The 17,188-nt window shown below is 56.2% G+C and overlaps 1 protein-coding gene across 2 annotated transcripts in view; it reads right to left on the bottom strand.

Annotated features, from left to right (window-relative positions):
* Window positions 1–12,013, bottom strand: part of BCAR1 (BCAR1 scaffold protein, Cas family member) — a 35,439-nt gene extending 23,426 nt beyond the window's left edge. The window contains exon 1 of one of the 2 annotated variants that reach the window (XM_033844427.2): window positions 11,834–12,013. In XM_033844427.2, the coding sequence (XP_033700318.1) occupies window positions 11,834–11,845 (12 nt within the window). In that variant the 5' untranslated portion in view covers window positions 11,846–12,013. The remainder of the gene's footprint in view (window positions 1–11,833) is intronic. The other variant, XM_073796802.1, reaches the window with a different exon arrangement.
* Window positions 12,014–17,188: the final 5,175 nt, after the last annotated feature.

Raw genomic sequence — 17,188 nt, 5'->3', positions numbered from 1 at the left:
CCGTGCGCGGGAGGTTCCAGTGCACCCAGGGACAAGAAGCTTGCCATCTCCCACCTTCTCCTCGGAATTGAATTCAGTCTCCTCGAAGTGTCCCCCACTGTCTCGGTGCTGCTCTAGGAGATGTGCCCCTACCCCATTCCCTCCCTCAGTCAGCCCTGTCCACGGCTAACGCCTGTGCCCCAACGACTCCTGTTTCAGCAACAGGGGGTAGGAGGGATGCTGATGAGAATGAGGGGGAAGGAAGAAGCACGACAGGGAAACTGAGTGGAGGGTGCCTTGGTTCTCCTGAGCTCCCGCTCCCTAGGGGGGCAAGTTGGTGACTGTCACCCCATGTAGCCAGCCAGAGTCCCTGAGCACAGTCCAGGTTTGCACAGTGGTCTGCAGAGAGATCTAGAATGGGACCTCTCCAGAACTAGACTGTCCCATTTGCTGAGTGTGTGGACACCATCAGGCAGCTCGAAATTCCAGGGAAGCATGGGGGCACACCCTGCAGAGAACCCTCGGGCACGGCCTATAAAATACATACAAGCCCACAGTGCACTCACAGGTGCCCCTCCACCTGACACCCAGGGATGGCCGACTCAGCCTCTCACCAGGTGTGCTACCTTGGCCGGGCCCTCTCCCATCTGTAAAAGGAAGGAGCTGGGCTAGGGAACCCCAAGTCTGGCTGGTCACAGGTCCCCTGGAGAGCTTGTCAAAAAACAGATTCCTGTTTTTTAGGAATCCCCTCCTAAAAAACCCCTCCCACAGGTCCCCTCCTCCAGAAATCCCGGGTGTGGGGGGAATCTGGACATCTGCATTTCCCCCAAAGTTTCTCGGGGAACCACTGGACAGAACTCCCAGCATAGGGTGTGGGTAAGGAGCAATGGGATTTGGACTCAGTGTGACCCAGAGTCCTCAAGAAGGAATGGGACAACTAGCGGCTACCCTCTGCCCTCCTCAAGACGGGACCTCCTGTAACCTTCAAAACAGCCCAGTTCTTCCACAGAAGAGCCAGCTCTCAGGGGAACACTACCTAGAGTATCCTCTCCTGCTTGTTCCCAAAGCTGTGCCCCAAAGTCAGAAAGGAAACTGCGGGCTCAGCCCCTCCGAAACCCTGCCCCTGCCCCTGTCCTCAGCCTGGCTGGCATTCCAGGTTCCAAGGAATCAGATCAGAACCAGCTGGGCTGTGTGTGAACATCTGTCCATGCTGGGAGCTGGAGGGAGTCCCTAGGTTTTCCCCGGGTCTCCACTCCGGTGGGGAGTGGGGTGGAGACCAGGCTTCACAGCCAGATGGCAGGAGGTCTCTGCAGGAATGGGCAGGGACGCAAAAGGGCTGGCCTTACTCGGTCCTAGCTGGCCTTGGGAGACAGGAGGAGGCTGCCTGGGAGGAGGAGGACCGGAGACCCTCCCTCTCTGGGGCTGGATTAAAGCAGCGCTGGGGGCGGGGTTGCTCCTGTGGGCGGGCAGGCGGGGGAGGAGAACCCAGCTCTGGCCCAGGCATTTCAAAAATTTGCTGCTTTTCCACTTAAACTCCCCGCCCCCCCCACCCAAGACTGTGCCTCCCAGAATGGCATTTCCGCTTTGGAATCAAGGCCCTAGGATCTGTGCCCCACTGTGCTGCAAGGGGAGTAGCTGGAGGGGGAGAGGAATGCCCCCTCCCAGGCCTGCCATGGTGGAGTGGGGGAGGGGCACCCACTGGGCAGGCTCTGGCTGGGGTGTATGGGGGAGCATACCCTCCCGGGCTGACTGCCAAGTGACACAGCCCCCAGGACAGCATACAGGCTGGCCCTGGGCCAAGGTCTCTATGACCACGTGCTCATTTCATGCCCGCAGTGATCCTGCAAAACAGCCTTCACGCATAGCCCCGTCTTCCAGAGGAAGAGGGTTGAGACCCAGTTTACTGCCCCTTGCCCCATCCCACAGACTTCAGCCACAGAAGGGAAAGAACTGGTGGCCACAGAAGGGACGGTGGGGATGCTAGAGTGCAGTCCACCCTGACTCCCCTGTGGCAGGCAACTTCAGGACAGGGCAGAAAGGGAATCAAGGGGCAGGGACACTCAGGAAAGCCAAGGACCCTGCCACACTCAGAGACCCCAAAGGACAGGCGTCTGAGACCCAAGCACCGCCCTCAAACACAACTGAGTTCAGAACTGGGGCCCAGGGACTTCCCTGCTGGTCCAGTGGTTAAGACTCACACAGGGACTCTGGCTCTCATCTGTCCGTTAAAGTGTCCACTGGGGTGAGGGCTGCTGCTGATCCTAGACCCTAAGTGGGGAGGCCCGGCTCCTACTCTCTGGGCTTTTGGGGTCTTATTCTCTAGGTCAGACCCACAACACAAAGAACTATTCTTGCTTTAGCCCCAACAATGTCTGTGGCAGCATTTATAACAGCAAACAAAGAGGGGGCATAACCTAAATGCCCAACTATAGGGGACTGGTTGGGCCACCAGAGCCTCTCAATGGAAGATTGTGCAGCTATTAAGATGGCCACTTTCAGAGACTAAAATCATGCAAGAAAATGCTGATGGGCAGTGAAAAGAGTGGGCTAAAATGGCTCGCACAGTGTGACTCAGACAGCCCCCTTCCCCTCCTAAAGCCTTGGTTTTCCCAGCAGCACAGAGGGTGGCTGGATGGGTCAGCTGATGGCCAGCTCGGGGAGCAGCAGCAGGAAAGGATTTCCTGAGGCCGGAGGTGAGTGCTGCCAGCCCAGGGACAGGAAGAAATGATGTATCTGTAGGGCTATGGGTGTTGACGCCTTGCCCCTGGGCTGGCCACGCACACTGGCAAGCTCCAAGCCAGCCTGCAAGCCGGAGCCAGCCTGCCTGGGCAAGGGTGGAGGAACCCCTGTGGATGGCCTGGAGAAGAGGCCAGCCCGCTGCATCGAGAACCACTGTCACACAGGCCGGACACCCCACACACCCAGTGTCAGCCAGCCCTCACTGCCCTCCTGGGGACCAGGACAGAACTACCACCACCCAGAGGCTCAGAGAGGGGCAGTGCCTTGCCCAGGTCACACCTCCAGGAAGTGACAAAGCTACAAACTAAAAATGTAACCGTACCTGGCTACCCAGGGGTGTGCCCACAGAACAGCACCCCAGGTGATCTCAGACAGAGCAGAGTCTGCACGCTTAGGGCGGGCGTCAGAGCCATAAAGAGCTCTCCCGTCCTCCCCTGCTCTCCAAGGGCGGAGTACCATGGGGCAGTCTGTTTGTCACTGCAGTGGTGACTCGGACTGTGGGGGGGTGGGCTCTAGTCCCCAGCCTTCGAGTCCGTTTAGCATCGTCCCAGGCCAGTCCCCAGAGACCAGGGTACAAGGGCACAACCAGGACCGAAGGTGTGGGGACAGAGCCTAGGGGTGGCGGAGGGGGATAGATGGGCCTGGATCCCAGCAAATCCACTGCCCCCCACATTCCCGCAGCTCCCTCCCCTCTCGCTCTGGCTCTTTCAAGAACTGGGAACTGGAAAGAGCAACAGTCTCCCGATTCTTTTAATTGCTTTTCTAACTTGGAAATGAAAGAGCAGCAGGGGCACCTGCGGGGAGATGCCTGCTTCAGTGAGCGAGCAGCCCGGTTCACGAGGCTGGGGCACTTCCCAGGGGCTCTTTGTCCCAGCCCAGGGTGCTGCCCCCATGGCCTGAGTCCTCCCTTCTCTTCGAACCCCCTCCCCATGTGCCTCAGAGAAGCAAAAACCAGGCCCCACATGTGCATAATGAGAAGGCTGCCCTCCCGCATGGCACTGGGACACCACTCCCTGGGTCCTCACCCAGAGGCAGCCACCTCGGCACTGCCTGAGGGAGGACACGGGGGTGGGGGGAGGAAGGGCTGGGGACAAGACCCTGTCCTCAGACAGAAAGCTTAGCCGCTGGAGGCCCAGCTCAGGCTGACAGCCTGGGTGGGCAGGGCCCGGGGTGTGGTCAAGAAGCAGTCCCAGCCCGCAGTCTGCACCAGCCTCTCCCCATGGCAGCCAGCTCCAGCATGTCAGGGCAGGGAGAGGGGGCGACTTCACATGCCCTCTGCTGCCCCCCGAGCCTGCTTGCATAGCAGCACAGGTGCCCACACCCACAGAGACCCCCAGAGGGGCAGCAATGTTGGCCAGACATCAGCTGGGGTCAGGAGGACAGTGGAGTCACAGGAGGGACCCTGGGAGCTCTGGGGTCAGTGGGGTGGGAGTACAGGAAGGCGTGAAAACAAAGAGAGCACAGCTACAGCAGCCACCGAGGAAGTGTGGCTTTTTCTCCCTCCTCGAACCGCACTGGGGGCCTCCCACCTGAGCCTGCTCCAACCTACAGAGAAAGGCTCCATGTGCCCCAGGAGACCCAGGCCCAATCCTCACCCAGGTGTAGCCTACAAGGACAGGAGTAGAGCCCATTAAAGATTCCACCTGGCATGGGACCTCAGTGGTCACTGCATCTTTCAGAGCCTTGGTTAGTGCGTCTGCTAAACGTAACCACCGCCAGGAGCCCTGCCCACCACCAGGCCATGAGACTGCAGGCACGTGCAGGCGCAGTGCATGGCGGCACCTTGGTGTCAGCCGCACACTCACGCACCTCCCCTGCCCTGCCAAACACACTCCCTTGGGCCCACAGCTCATGCACAAGTGCACTCCAGTAAGCCCTCCCTGTCCGCCCAGCCGCTGCTCAAGGGCCCTGAGCTTCCCTAGCCCCTGAACCACACGAGGAACAAAACCTCAACCTCGTCTGAGATTCTGCAGCAAAAATCGTTCTGCAAAGCCCTGTTGCCCCCAGCTCCACCAGCCAACGCTGGGAGGTGGGCAGGGTCTCCCCTCAGCCAGGGGGAGTGGGGAGTGGCTGGGCCTATCACTACACATGCTATAGCACCCACTCCCTGCTGGGATAGGCTGCCAGGAAAACAAGTCGTGTCCTCAAGGAACTTACACTCCAGGGCGTGTGAGGGGGACAAACAGATAAACATGGGAGCGCCTGTGGGAGAACCAAGCAGACAGCAGAGAGCAGACTGGAGGCAGGGGCTACTTTATACAAGGTGCCTGGGGGCTCCTCTCTGATGAGGTAGCATTTGAGCAGATGTGTGAATCTTTTGCTAAGGTTCATTATGCAGAAAAAAATAACAGTAAAGGTTTGTAAGAACAGCACAGGCAGCCAATTCCCTCGGTGTGAAGACCAGAGCACAGAGGTGTTAGGGAAGCAGGGAGTGGCTCTCAAGCAACCCCTCCCTGCTCTTAGCTTCTTGAGTGGTGTGGGTGTCCTGCTGGCTGGGGGCATCCAGAGTTAACTGGGAGCAGCCAGGAGTGTCTGCCTGGTGGGGTGTCTTGGCAGGCAGCCAGGGACAAAGTGCGGGGGGGGGGGGGGGGGGGGGGGAGGGGGGGGGACGGGACCGGGAATCTGTCCCGACCAGGGAGGGTGGAGGGATAGGGTCAGCTCCCAAGACAGGCTCCATCCTCTCCTAGAAGCCTCTCCCCACTAGGACCTCTGGTGGGCACAGAGTCCTGGGAAAAACACAGGTGACTCAAAAACCTAAGACGCTTCACCTCATGGCCAACCTGGGAAGAGGGAATTCAAACCCTGGATACCTGCGGAGGGCTGTGAACAAGAAGGCATGTGGTCACACCACTCTGACAATCGTGTAACTTTGGGGAATCCAGGATTTGGGGGCACAGACGACTCTCTGGGCATGCCTCAACGCACACATGATTGGATATCAGGTTTTATAAAATACTGAAATAGGGTATTACACCACCACTAACACTAGTACGTTCCAGTATTAAAAATACACAGCACAGAAAGACTAGAGACAGATATCCATCAGCAAGAGAATGGATAAGTACATAAATTCATAGTCAAAAGTGGAACACTCAGCAAAGCCACGAAAAGAGAACTACTGATACACACCATGTGGATGAAAATCTCAAAATCATTTTGCTGAATGAAAAAAGCCAGACCCCAAAGAGTATATACTATATGCTTCCACTTACATCAAGTTCAAGTTCAAGAACAGGCGAAACCATGCCATGATGAGAGAAATCAGAATGCTGGCCACCTTAGAAACTAACACAACACTGTAAATCAACTATATGCCAATAAAAATTAATTAAAAAAAAAGATCACAGGATAATCATAGCTTTTCCTTTAAAAAAAAAAAAAGAATGTTGACCACCTTACAGGGGGTAGGGCACACTTGACTGTGAAGGGGGTACTTGTGAATTTTCTGAGATGATGGAGAGGTTCCTTATCTTGATTTGATTCATGGTTACATGGGGTCTACATTAGTCAAAACTTATTCAACTGTATTCCTAACATCTTTCAATTTCACTACATAGAAAATCTACCTCAGGGACTTCCCGGGTGGCGCAGTGGTTAAGAATCCACCTGTCACTGCTGGGTTTATGGGTTCAATCCCTGGTCTGGAAAGATCCCACATGCCACGGGGCAACCAAGCCCATGCGCCACAACTACTGAGCCCGCATGCCACAACTACTGAGCCTGCGCGCCCTAGAACCCGTGCTTCGCAACAAGAGAAGCCACCACAATGAGAAGTCTGCGCACTGCAACGGAGAGTAGTCCCCGCTCGCCGCAACTAGAGAGAGCCGCCCGCATGCAGCAATGAAGACCCAACACAGCCAAAAATAAATAAAATTTAAAAAAAAAAGAAAATCTACCTCAACAAGAGAGTCTCAACTGGTAAAAATAAAAAAAGCACAGAGGAAACAATACATAGCATTAGGAATACCAAAAAATAGGTACTGCAATCCTAAACCCACCGTGTTACCCTTTTTGCCCTGGCTGTCAGGGAGCTTCAAGTTAAATCTGCATGCCTACCTTCCCCATACAGTACATATTTCTGGATCTTTTGATGATCCCAGACTGTTTGTGTCTTTCACTATAATCTGCTTCAACTCCTTACTGGAACTCAGCAGGGTTTAAATAATACATTAAAATTACTAAAAAGTTCCCTCAGCCTCTAATTCCCCTTAGAGAAGGGATTAACTTTAGAGCCACAACTTGTAACCACCTCTCCTGGCAGAGCAGGCATGCATCACCACCTCCAAGGTCCCCAACCTGTCCCCAGGTCTTTTTCTTTTTTTCTTTTTTGGCCGGGCTGAGCAGCATGCAGGATCTTACCCCGACCAGGGACCAAACCCTGAGCCCCCTGCAGTGGGAGCGCAGAGTCCTAACCACTGGACTGCCAGGGAAGTCCCCCCTCCAGGTCTTTTTCTTGAAGAGAGGCAGACAAAGGCCCAGCAAACTGAAGAAAGCCAAAGAAACAACAGGGTTAGACTAGGATGCAATCAAAGCAAGCGGCTGTTATGAAGCCAAGTCAGAGGCTGGGGAGGCAAAGAAGAGCACAGAAAGGGCAGGAGACGGGAGGGCAGGTGCAGCTCAGGCCTCATGCCAGGCCATGGGAGGCGGGGGGTCACAAGCTGCCACCCTCACAGCCTTGCGGCCCACCTGCCTCACCCACAAGCTTGAGCCCCCTCCCTTAAAGTGCCAGGACCCGCCTCCGGCGTGCTCTCCTTCCCACCCAGGACCCTGCCTGTTCCATGCTGGCCAGGCCACTGCTGACCACATCTGAAGTCAGGCTTGTACCCACCGATCCAACAGCTCCCAAAGCCGGCAGCCCTGCACCCGCTCCCGGGGGCCCTCAGGGCAGGGCATGCAGCTGGTCTGAGGCACAGTGGACCAGACGGTGGCCCCACTGGAGGCCACTCTATCTGTGGGGTGAGGACACGTACCTGTCCATCCAAGGCTCAAGAGGCAGGGGAGGGGCTGGGGTCATTCCACTGCTAAGGCCCTGGCCGGAACCGACCCTAAAGAGAAAGCTACTGGAGGCAGGCTGGATGGCGTGGAACATTATGGGGGCAGGGAGCTGATCTCTTCCCAAGCTGGTCGTGCCAGTGCCAGGAGTGGGTCTCAGCCACTGCACCAGTCAACAGTGGCAGGATGAAGATAATAACCTCAACAGCAGTAGCTGCTATGACTTATTAGCCTCTTAGTAAAAGCTTTCTGCAAACCTCACCAAGTTCTCATAAAACCCCAAGAGCTCAGTGCTGTTAACATCCCCATAACACAGAGGACACAGTCTCAGAGAGGTTCAGTAACTGGCTCAGACGAGCCAGCACCATTCACTCCGGAGCCCTTGCCCTCGACCCACCACAAATCCTCCCCACCCAGACTTAGCCTCTCTGGGAACCCACTCAGCCCCCAACAAGGCTTCCAGGACAGTGGCTGGGATGCAGGCTCTCTGCACAGGGACATGGACTCCTATATGGCGGTGGGCTCCTCGGTGCTCCCAGGGCCACTTCCTTGGCAGGTGGCCAGGATAGGCTGGAGAGAGAGGAATCAAGCAGGCCTGGTCCTGCCCTGAGGAGCCTAGCAGGCACCAGATAACCCCAAGGATGAATGCACTATCACAGATGGGAATCCTGGATGGCTTCCTGGCACGCTGCCCTCTGCCTGAGCGAGCGGGAGTGACGAGGTGAGCACGGCAGCGGCTGAAGACCTTCCTGCCGAGGGAGGGCCGGGCAGAGTCCAAGGCCAGCGGGAGGAGTGTGGCAGCAGGGGTGTGCCAGGGCCTTCGGAGACTGAACTGAGGACCTTGGACTTGGACACTGCCTCTTCCCACTGTCCTCTTTTGAGCCTGTTCTACCAGGCCCCAGCTTGATTCCTCTCCCAGTCCATGGCCTGGCTGCCCAGGCCAGTGGTGAGCCCAGGGCAGAGCCTCCCAGCTCCCTGGCCAGCTCTCCAGTCACAGTGGTGGCTGGCACAGAGCCAGGCACAAAGGGCACCCTAGGACCGCTGGCAGAGGTTCGACCAGGTGCCACTCCTGCCCCGCCGATCTCCACTGACTGCTGCTGGGGCCCGCAGGGCTACAGCCCCGGGCGAGCTGCCTGGTCGCCCAGAGGCCCAGCTGCCTCATGTCCAGGGGTGCTGAAGGGGTTACCCAAACTCATGCTCAGAAAGCCACGAGCAGAGGGTCGCTCTCTCAGCAGCCTTGGCCTCTGTGGATGGCTCAACAGGCCACAGCCCCTACAATTAGAGAGGCCACACTCACTTTCTGGCTTTGGATCCTGCCAGACTTGGTGCCCACCCTGGCTCCGTCTCTCAGTGGCCAGGCGACCCTGGCAAGACTACAGGTCCTCCCCGAGCCCAGCGCCTGGCACACAGAATGCACTCAACACACGTCAGCACTTAGCTCCTTGAAAGGACCCATTCCTCACTTAATAAAGGAGCAGAGGAGGGGCTGGAATGGCTGTGCCCATTTCCCAGACAGGAAACAAGAGGCAGGAACAGAGAGCAGGCAGCTTCTCTACAAGCTGGAAGCTGGCTTCCTGCCTGACAGTGCCGGGGGGCAGTGTCACTCCAATGCCCACCAGGGGTCTGAAGGGGGTGGCACAGCCATCTTCCTTCCAAATGCTTCCTGCCTGCCCAGAGAGAAGAGACAGTCCTGGGTGCTGACCAGCCATACCCAAGAAGAAGGCGGATGTCCGACAGCACCCAGGAAGTGCACCTCCAGGTGCTGTGTGAACTGTGCCTCAGCTCTGGGCAGAGGAAGAAGCACGAGGCAGGGAGTCAGGAGGACCCCATGTGCCTTCCCCTCTCTGGACCCCAGACCCCACGTGAGTCAAATGACAGAGGGAGACAAGCTGATCCCTGCAGGGCCCCCCAGCTCTAACACTCAGGAGGTCACTCCTGTCCCAACCTGGTTTGCCCCAGCCTCTTCTCTCACCGCCATCACCTCCCATCCCATTCTGAAGCATTTTATAATTGCTGTGGGCCAAAGTGCCTGCGTCAGCCCCATCCAGGAAAAGACTGCCCAAATGAAGGGGTATGCTTAAAACCCAAATGTGTCCGTGAGCACCACATGGGCGGTCACCATTCTGGGTTCGCAAAGCAGGGCTTGAGCAGGAGGCTGGCTGGCCTCACCACTCATCAGCACATGAAAGCAATTTTCTGAACATTTCATGGCTGCTCCCAAAATGAACTTCCTCTCCCAGTGCCACCAGTTCACACATTGCTCAAGGTCCCAGGAGACAGCCAGGGTGATCTGACAGGCCAGCATGTAGGGGGCAGAGGGTGAGAACCCCCCCACTCCCCTCTGCAGAATCTCCAAGGGCTGTGGCTGCAGATGGGAGGGTGGGAAGCGACGTGGAGCCGGCAGTGGTGTGTAGAGACGGAGCAGAGCTGGACTGCAGGTCTCCACAGCAGGTGTCCACAGCAGTGCCTGTCTGTCCAAATCACACCCAGAACCTGGCCCTCCCACCATCCCTCTCTTGTTACAGATGGGGCCACTGAGGCACAGAGCCCAGGAAGGCTGCCCAAAGTTCTATAAGGCAAGGGGTCTGGGTGCCATCCCAGGCTCCAGATCCGCACCTCTGCTGTGATTGTGGAGGCCACACCAAATCAAGCGCAGACGTCCCAAACTTAGGCTGTCCAGCCTCTTATGTGGCCGGAGTCACATGCCCCATTCACTACTGCCCTGGAGACTCAGGTCCTCAAGCAGGCTCAGATGGCCCACCTCATCTCTCTGGTCAGTGCCCATAGGATCAGGGCAGGTTCCCCCAATGCCCCGAGCCAGAAGAGACCCAGAGCTTTGCAGGAAAGCAGGGCAGGAGAAGGGCTTGGCAGGCATTTTCTGTCTTCTTTCTTTCTAAAGATGAGGCAATTATGCTCTGAACCAGAACAGATGGGGGTGGGGACTTCACATCAGTACGGTCTGGAAGCCCTAATTTTTTCTTCAGTAACTCTGCATTACTGCTTCTGGAGGCGGGCAGGAGCTGGGATCTTTAATTCCATAATAACAATGCTTTGCACTTACACAGCATCTCTCCTCCAGTAATCTCCATACACTCTACAGTGGGTAATTAAAAGTCCACTTGCCCTGCCAGGAAGCCCCAGCTGTCTGCTTCACCGTAAGGACGGGGTCCCCCAAGTGACAAGCAGTTCCAGAAACAGGCCAGGGGACAGGCGCGCTGGGCCACTGCCCCTTCCTGTCAGAGGGAAAGCCCCTAACGCAGCAGAGAAACAATGGCTGGAGGCCACAGCTTTCCAGCAGAAGGTGCCCCTTCCGGGAAAGAAGGAAGCAGGGTGTCAGCCCCCACCTCAGTCTGTGCATCTGTAAAGCGGGCTAGGGTCTGCGCTTGAGGCTTGGTGACCAGCGGTGGCCAGGATCACTTGCCACCCTCAGGAGGTGGGACTCAGATGCCTCCAGTTGCCGGCCAAAGTGTGGAGCCCTGGGGGGCTGCCCAAGCCTGCCTGCTGGGCTAGGAGGAGTGGGTGTCGGGTGAGAAGAGAAGCCCCCATGGCTAGGAGGGAAGAAAAGGCTGGGCCCTGAACCCTTGGGGGTTCAGCCGCAGAGGTAAACTTCCCGGGAAAGTGAGTGCATCCGCCGGTTCTGGGGGGTAGGCGCAGATCTCCACCCCGCCAGGCTGCCCCGGGTGAAGGGTGTCTCGGTCTTGGGAGAGGTACAGACCGGGCTCCAGGCCTGGCCATCCCCGTGAGGTCCCTGAGCACAACAGGGCAGCTGTCCTAGGTGATTCCCAGGGGTACTACGCAGACCCCGCCCCCTCACCCAGCCCAACCATCCTGTAAGAGGCTTCCCGGGGAGCGGCAGAGACCTCTCCCCACTAGGCCTAGCCGTCCTGGTGGTGGAGGGATTCCTGGGGGACAGCACGGACCCCAGCCCGACCCGGCTCTCCAGGGAGAGGATGGAAAGAAAGGCGGAGGCGGAGAGGCCGGCTTCGCGGAGAAACCCCAGGCTGCCCCCATCCCCCGACGCGAGAAGGCCCAGGTGGGGTGACCCCCAGCCCGGAGCCCCGGCGGCATTAGGCCTGCAGCGGGCGGCGTGAGGTCGCGGTCCCGGCCGGCGGTCAGTACTCACCGGCACGGACATCTTGGCCGCCGCTCTCGGGGCCCGGGCGGGCAGCAGCGCCGGCAGGCTGCGGACGCCGGTCTGCCGCGCCGCTCAGAGCCCCCCGCGCGGGGTCCCGGCGCTCTCGGGGATCCCGACTGGCTCCTGCGATCTCCCGGCGGCCGGACTGTCCAGCCGCTCCAGCCCACGCCGCGCATGCGCCGCCCCGTGCCGCCCCTCCCCCTCCCGTCTCCTCCGCCCCGGGGCCGCGTTAAAGGCGAGGACCCCGGACCCCGGCATTTTTCTGTCGGCCCAACGCGGCGACGAGGCTCGGCCTCCACCCTTTACCCGTCCTTCAGGGGCCACCTCGAGTCGCAGCATCTCCTGCGCGCCCGCTAGGTCTGGAGGCCAGAACCCCCCCACCCCCACCCCCACGTTGCCCAGCCCAGGGTGCTGGGCGCCTGCCCGGTGGTCTGGCTGGGCTCCCAATCTCTGTCTGAGGGCTACTGCAAGTCAGTGGAGCAGGGCTCCTAGAAACCCTTCCCACTCACCCAGCTGAAAGCCCAGCGACACCCCCGCCTCCCCCGCCCCCCACCCCCGCCACCAAAACCCCACACACAGCTCTGCCCAGAGCTCCTCCGCCTGCTCTGCGCTCCCCTGACTGCCCCTCCCCGGGAACAGCCTGGCTGATCGTCAGGTCACCCTGACAGAGCTGGACGGGCTTTTAGGGAGGATCCTGTCTCCTGGTAACCCCCACTCAAGGGCCACCCATAACCAGGCCGTCCCTGCACCAGAGACCAGCCTTCAGACACTGGAAGACAGGCACTCCAGGGCCTGAGCCTTCTTTTCTCCGGGTTAAACCCCCGATTTCTTCAGCTCTTCCACATCTGACATGGTGTCCAAGCACTGTGCACATACCTGTGCATCCTAATTGCCCCGCCCCCTGCCAGGTAGGCCTTGCTGTTCCCATGTTACATAGAACAGATTGAGGCTCTGAGACCCCTCGGCTACCAGAAGGCAGTACCAAGGGTCTGACCACTTTGTTATGCTGCCCATCACATACAAACTGTCCCTGCTTCCTGGGGGCCTTTCCTGGGCTAGAGGGGGCAGGCAGGGCCACAGCAAACAGAGGGGAGTCTGGGGTGACAGCTGCCACCCACTCAAAGGGCTCTCTGTGTTTGTCTGGCAGGCAGCCCTGCCCGTGCCTACTTGCCTGCATCCAGCTGGCACAGGGTCTCCTGAGCTGGGAGCAGCAGTTCAGCCTAGTGCCCAGGCTCCAGGCCACACATGCCCGCTGTCTCAGACGTCCCTCCTCTGCCACCCTCTCCCCCTACCACACTGAGCCTTCCTCCTGGAGCCCAGGCTCCAACCCTCCTTTCTCTCCTACTTGGTCTGGATTCTTTTTTTTTTTTTTTTTAAGGTGTTGTGGGTAGGAGTTTATTAATTAATTAATTTATTTTTGCTGTGTTGGGTCTTCATTTCTGTGCGGGGGCTTTCTCTAGTTGTGGCAAGCGGGGGCCACTCTTCATCGCGGTGCGCGGGCCTCTCACTATCGTGGCCTCTTGTTGTGGAGCACAGGCTCCAGACACTCAGGCTCAGTAGTTGTGGCGCACGGGCCTAGTTGCTCCGCGGCACGTGGGATCCTCCCAGACCAGGGCTCAAACCCGTGTCCCCTGCATTAGCAGGCAGATTCTCAACCACTGCGCCACCAGGGAAGCCCCGTCTGGATTCTTATCGCCCACTGCTCCTGTCTTCTCTCCCATCGGCCCCATCTCTCAGTGCCCAGGCCAGAGCTGGGTGAGCAGTGGGGAAGGACTCCTTCCACACTCCTGGATATAGGGAAACGGGAACCCAACAGAGGGGTGTGGTTGGGGCCACAACCTCCAAACCATCAGTCCTTGCCTCCAACTGACCCCCAACGACTGCTTACTCGGGAAGGCCATCTCTAACTCATCCCTTAGCGCAGGAGGAGGGATGGCTCAGCCAGACCCTCACTCACTCTGAGGCAGGGACCCAGGGCCTTCGGTGTGGGGTTGGGGGCAGCCAGAGGAGCCCCGTCAGGGCACTGAGCATCCTCCCCAGCACGACCAGGTGTCTGTGAAAAAACAGCGGATGCTCCTCCCTTACCGTCACCAAACATCCCCCACTGCCCAGCAGGCAAATGATCCGAGGATGACTCACTCAGTCCTGCAAAAAACAGGCTCTGGGCACCTCAGGACTAGCAATTACACCACAAGTAACAGCTGGGCTGCCTGAGCAGGCACCAGCACCCTGAGAGGGTCCTTGAGGGCTACCAGGGCCCCAGGGAGACAGGGTTTATTGTTGCACCTGGCACTGGGAGGGAAGGGCATTTGGACATGGCCACAGAGTAAATCTGGGCGGAGACAAGCTTCATACCCAGTTCTCCAGACACCCAAACCCAGCCTCTGTCCCCTGGGCTTTGCCAGAGGAGCCCCTGGCCGAGGAGAGTGCAGTGAGCCTTTGGAGGCGCCTGCAGGCAATGTGTAATAGTCCTACATTAGCAGGTTGCTTCGGTCACTGTTGATGAGCCAACATTGATACATCCTTATTAACTACTGTCCACACTCTATTCAGATATCCTTAGTTTTCCCTCTGTCCTTTTCCTGTTCCAGGATCCCATCCCGAATCCCACATTACATGTAGTCGTCATGTCTTCTTGTCAGGTTACTCTGCTATAAAGTGACTCTTTTTTCCTCCAGCTTTCTACAATGTACCTTTTGAAGAAGTGAGGAGTTATGTTCCACCTCCTTGAGGATAGAGTATCTATATCAATTATTTGGATTTATTCTGTATGGGAAATTTGTCTCTTCTCCTTCACTTATTTATTTATTCAATCATTTATATCAGTATGAATTCATGGGTATTTATTTTATAATTTGAATTATATTACTTTATTTTCTTGCTCAAATAGTTCCTGCTTCGGCTGTTTGAGTTCTTTCAGTTGGCGAATCAGATTTTTCAAGTGAATCTAGAAATCAAGATTTTTTATAAAATCTCTAGGTTTTGAAACATTGACTGTGTAAGCCAGTGCTTCTACAGGCCAACCCTGGCAGCTCTAGGCCCTGGGGTCAGATCACCTGCTTTGAACCCTGCTCCTCTGCTTGCAGCTGAATGATCTTGTTCCTGTGAGTTAACCTGCCTGGGGCTCAGTTTCCTTATCTGTGAAATGGGAGGATAATATCCTCTGGGTGGTTGAGAGGACTCTGTTGAATGGCTCAGGTAAAGTTCAGGGCACCGGACCTGACACAGAATTCTTATTAAACAGCAGGGACCACCATGACCACAGGCATGAGCAACTCCCTGTGGAGGGCAAGAACTGAGTTTGTTTTGGGGAGGCCTAGAAGGAGACTTCAGGGTTGGAGGTGGCCAGCAGGACTCTGTGAGCCCTGGAGTGGATGAGAAGGGAAACTACCCACCCCAAGCCTGGTTTTCAACATGAGAGTCGAACTCTGCTACTCTGTAGTAATACAATACTGACAGGTGGTGTATGCACAGGCAGCTGTCCTATCTTACTCATGCTAAAGTGTGAATGACTACCTCTCTCCAGGAGGGCAAGTCAGACTGGCAAAGAAAGAGGCTCAGCTTAGTGGAGTGGATGGGGACCTCACTGGCCTGCCAGGCAAGACCCTGGGGTTCAGTCCTGGCACCACCTCACACTTATCCTATGACCTTAAGCAAGTCCAGTTTCCAACATCCTTGAGGATAATTTCACAGTCTGGTCAAGGGTGGGCCCTGGGGGCTGGGGCACCTCCTTTTCTGTCCCCCATGCACAGAACCTTGGGTATGCTTTGCCTGGAAGGCCTCTGGTTAAGGGAGAGGGTGATGTTCAGGTCATCAGGCTGCTAGGCACAGAGGGAGACCCTCATTCCTTAGACAATGAGGTTTCAAGGCCTGGTAGCAGGAGGGAGATGTATTAGTTCCTTATTGCTGCTGTAACAAATTACTCCAGGACTTCCCTGGTGGCACAGTGGTTAAGAATCCTCCTGCCAATGCAGGGGTCACGGGTTCGAGCCCTGGTCCAGGAAGATCCCACATGCTGCAGAGCGACTAAGCTGGTGCACCACAACTACTGAGCCTGCGCTCTAGAGCCTGTGAGCCACAACTACTGAGCCCGCACTCCACAACAAGAGAAGCCACTGCAATGAGAAGCACGTGCACCACAACGAAGACTAGTCCCTGCTCTCCACAACTAGAGAGAAAGCCCACGCACTGCAACGAAGACCCAACACAGCCATTAAAAAAAAAAAAAAAAAAATACCCCAAACGTAGTGGCTAAACAACATGAATTTATTACCCTACAGTTCTTGAGGTCAGAAGTCCAAAATGGGTTGGCAGGGCTGCATTCCTTCTGGAGGCTCTGAGGAGAATCGTTTCCTTGCCCTTTTCACCTTCTTGCGGTTTCACCTGCATTCCTCGGCTTGTGGCCCTGCATCACTCCAACCTCTGCTTCCATCATCACATCACATCTCCTTCTCCTGACTCCCTCTTATAAGAAGCCTGTGATTACGTTCGGCCCACTCAAGTAATCCAGGAAAATCTCTGCATCTCAAGATCATTAATTTAATCACACCTGCAAGGCACCTTTTGCCTTGTAAGGTAACCTAGTCATAAATTCTGGGGATTCAGATGTGTATGGGGGGGACCCTGGGCCCCCCAAAGCTACTCCCCCACTGGGCACTAAAGCCTAAACTTCCGCCATGGCTGCATTTGGCCAGCCCGGGAATCCTCTCACTCAGTTTAAGAGACATCTCTCATTGTTCACGGGAACAGCTATAGGTGATGTGTGGCTCCAGCATACAGTCTGGCAAAAACCCCTAACAGGCAGGGACCCTTTGACTCAGCAATGCCACGAACTTATCCTAAAAAAATACACTCACAAGTAGCCAAAGATACACGTGCAAGGATGTGACTTGTAGCTTTCCTTATGATCAGGAAAACATGGGAACAACTTACAAGTTCAGTAATAGGCACTAGTGAAACAATTCACGCAACATTCCCAGGACAGAATTCAATCTTGGGCTCCACCACAAATGATACGGAATGACATGAAAACACGTTTACAATATACTGTAAAGCAAGGAAAAATAGGCTTCCAAATAATAGGTACAGATGGATCCTATTTTCATAAAAAATCACATATTTATATTTATGTCATATGTTTGCACTGGGAAAAGTGTGGAAGGATAGATACCAATTATCAGCTGTGGTTATCTTGGGGAAGGGGTAGGATTTTTTTCACCATTGTGTCATATTTAGGGAAGGCCTATTCAGTGCTTGGTACTCTACGGATTAATAAGTAGAGCTTTTTCTGTCTTTACAGATTAAAATTTCACAGGAGACTAGTTTGTTTGCTGTTTGGAGAAA

This window comes from Tursiops truncatus, chromosome 19, assembly GCF_011762595.2.
Source record: "Tursiops truncatus isolate mTurTru1 chromosome 19, mTurTru1.mat.Y, whole genome shotgun sequence".
Classification (NCBI taxonomy): domain Eukaryota; kingdom Metazoa; phylum Chordata; class Mammalia; order Artiodactyla; family Delphinidae; genus Tursiops; species Tursiops truncatus.
Note: the sequence above shows the minus strand (reverse complement) of the source record. Positions and strands in the feature narration are given on the sequence as shown.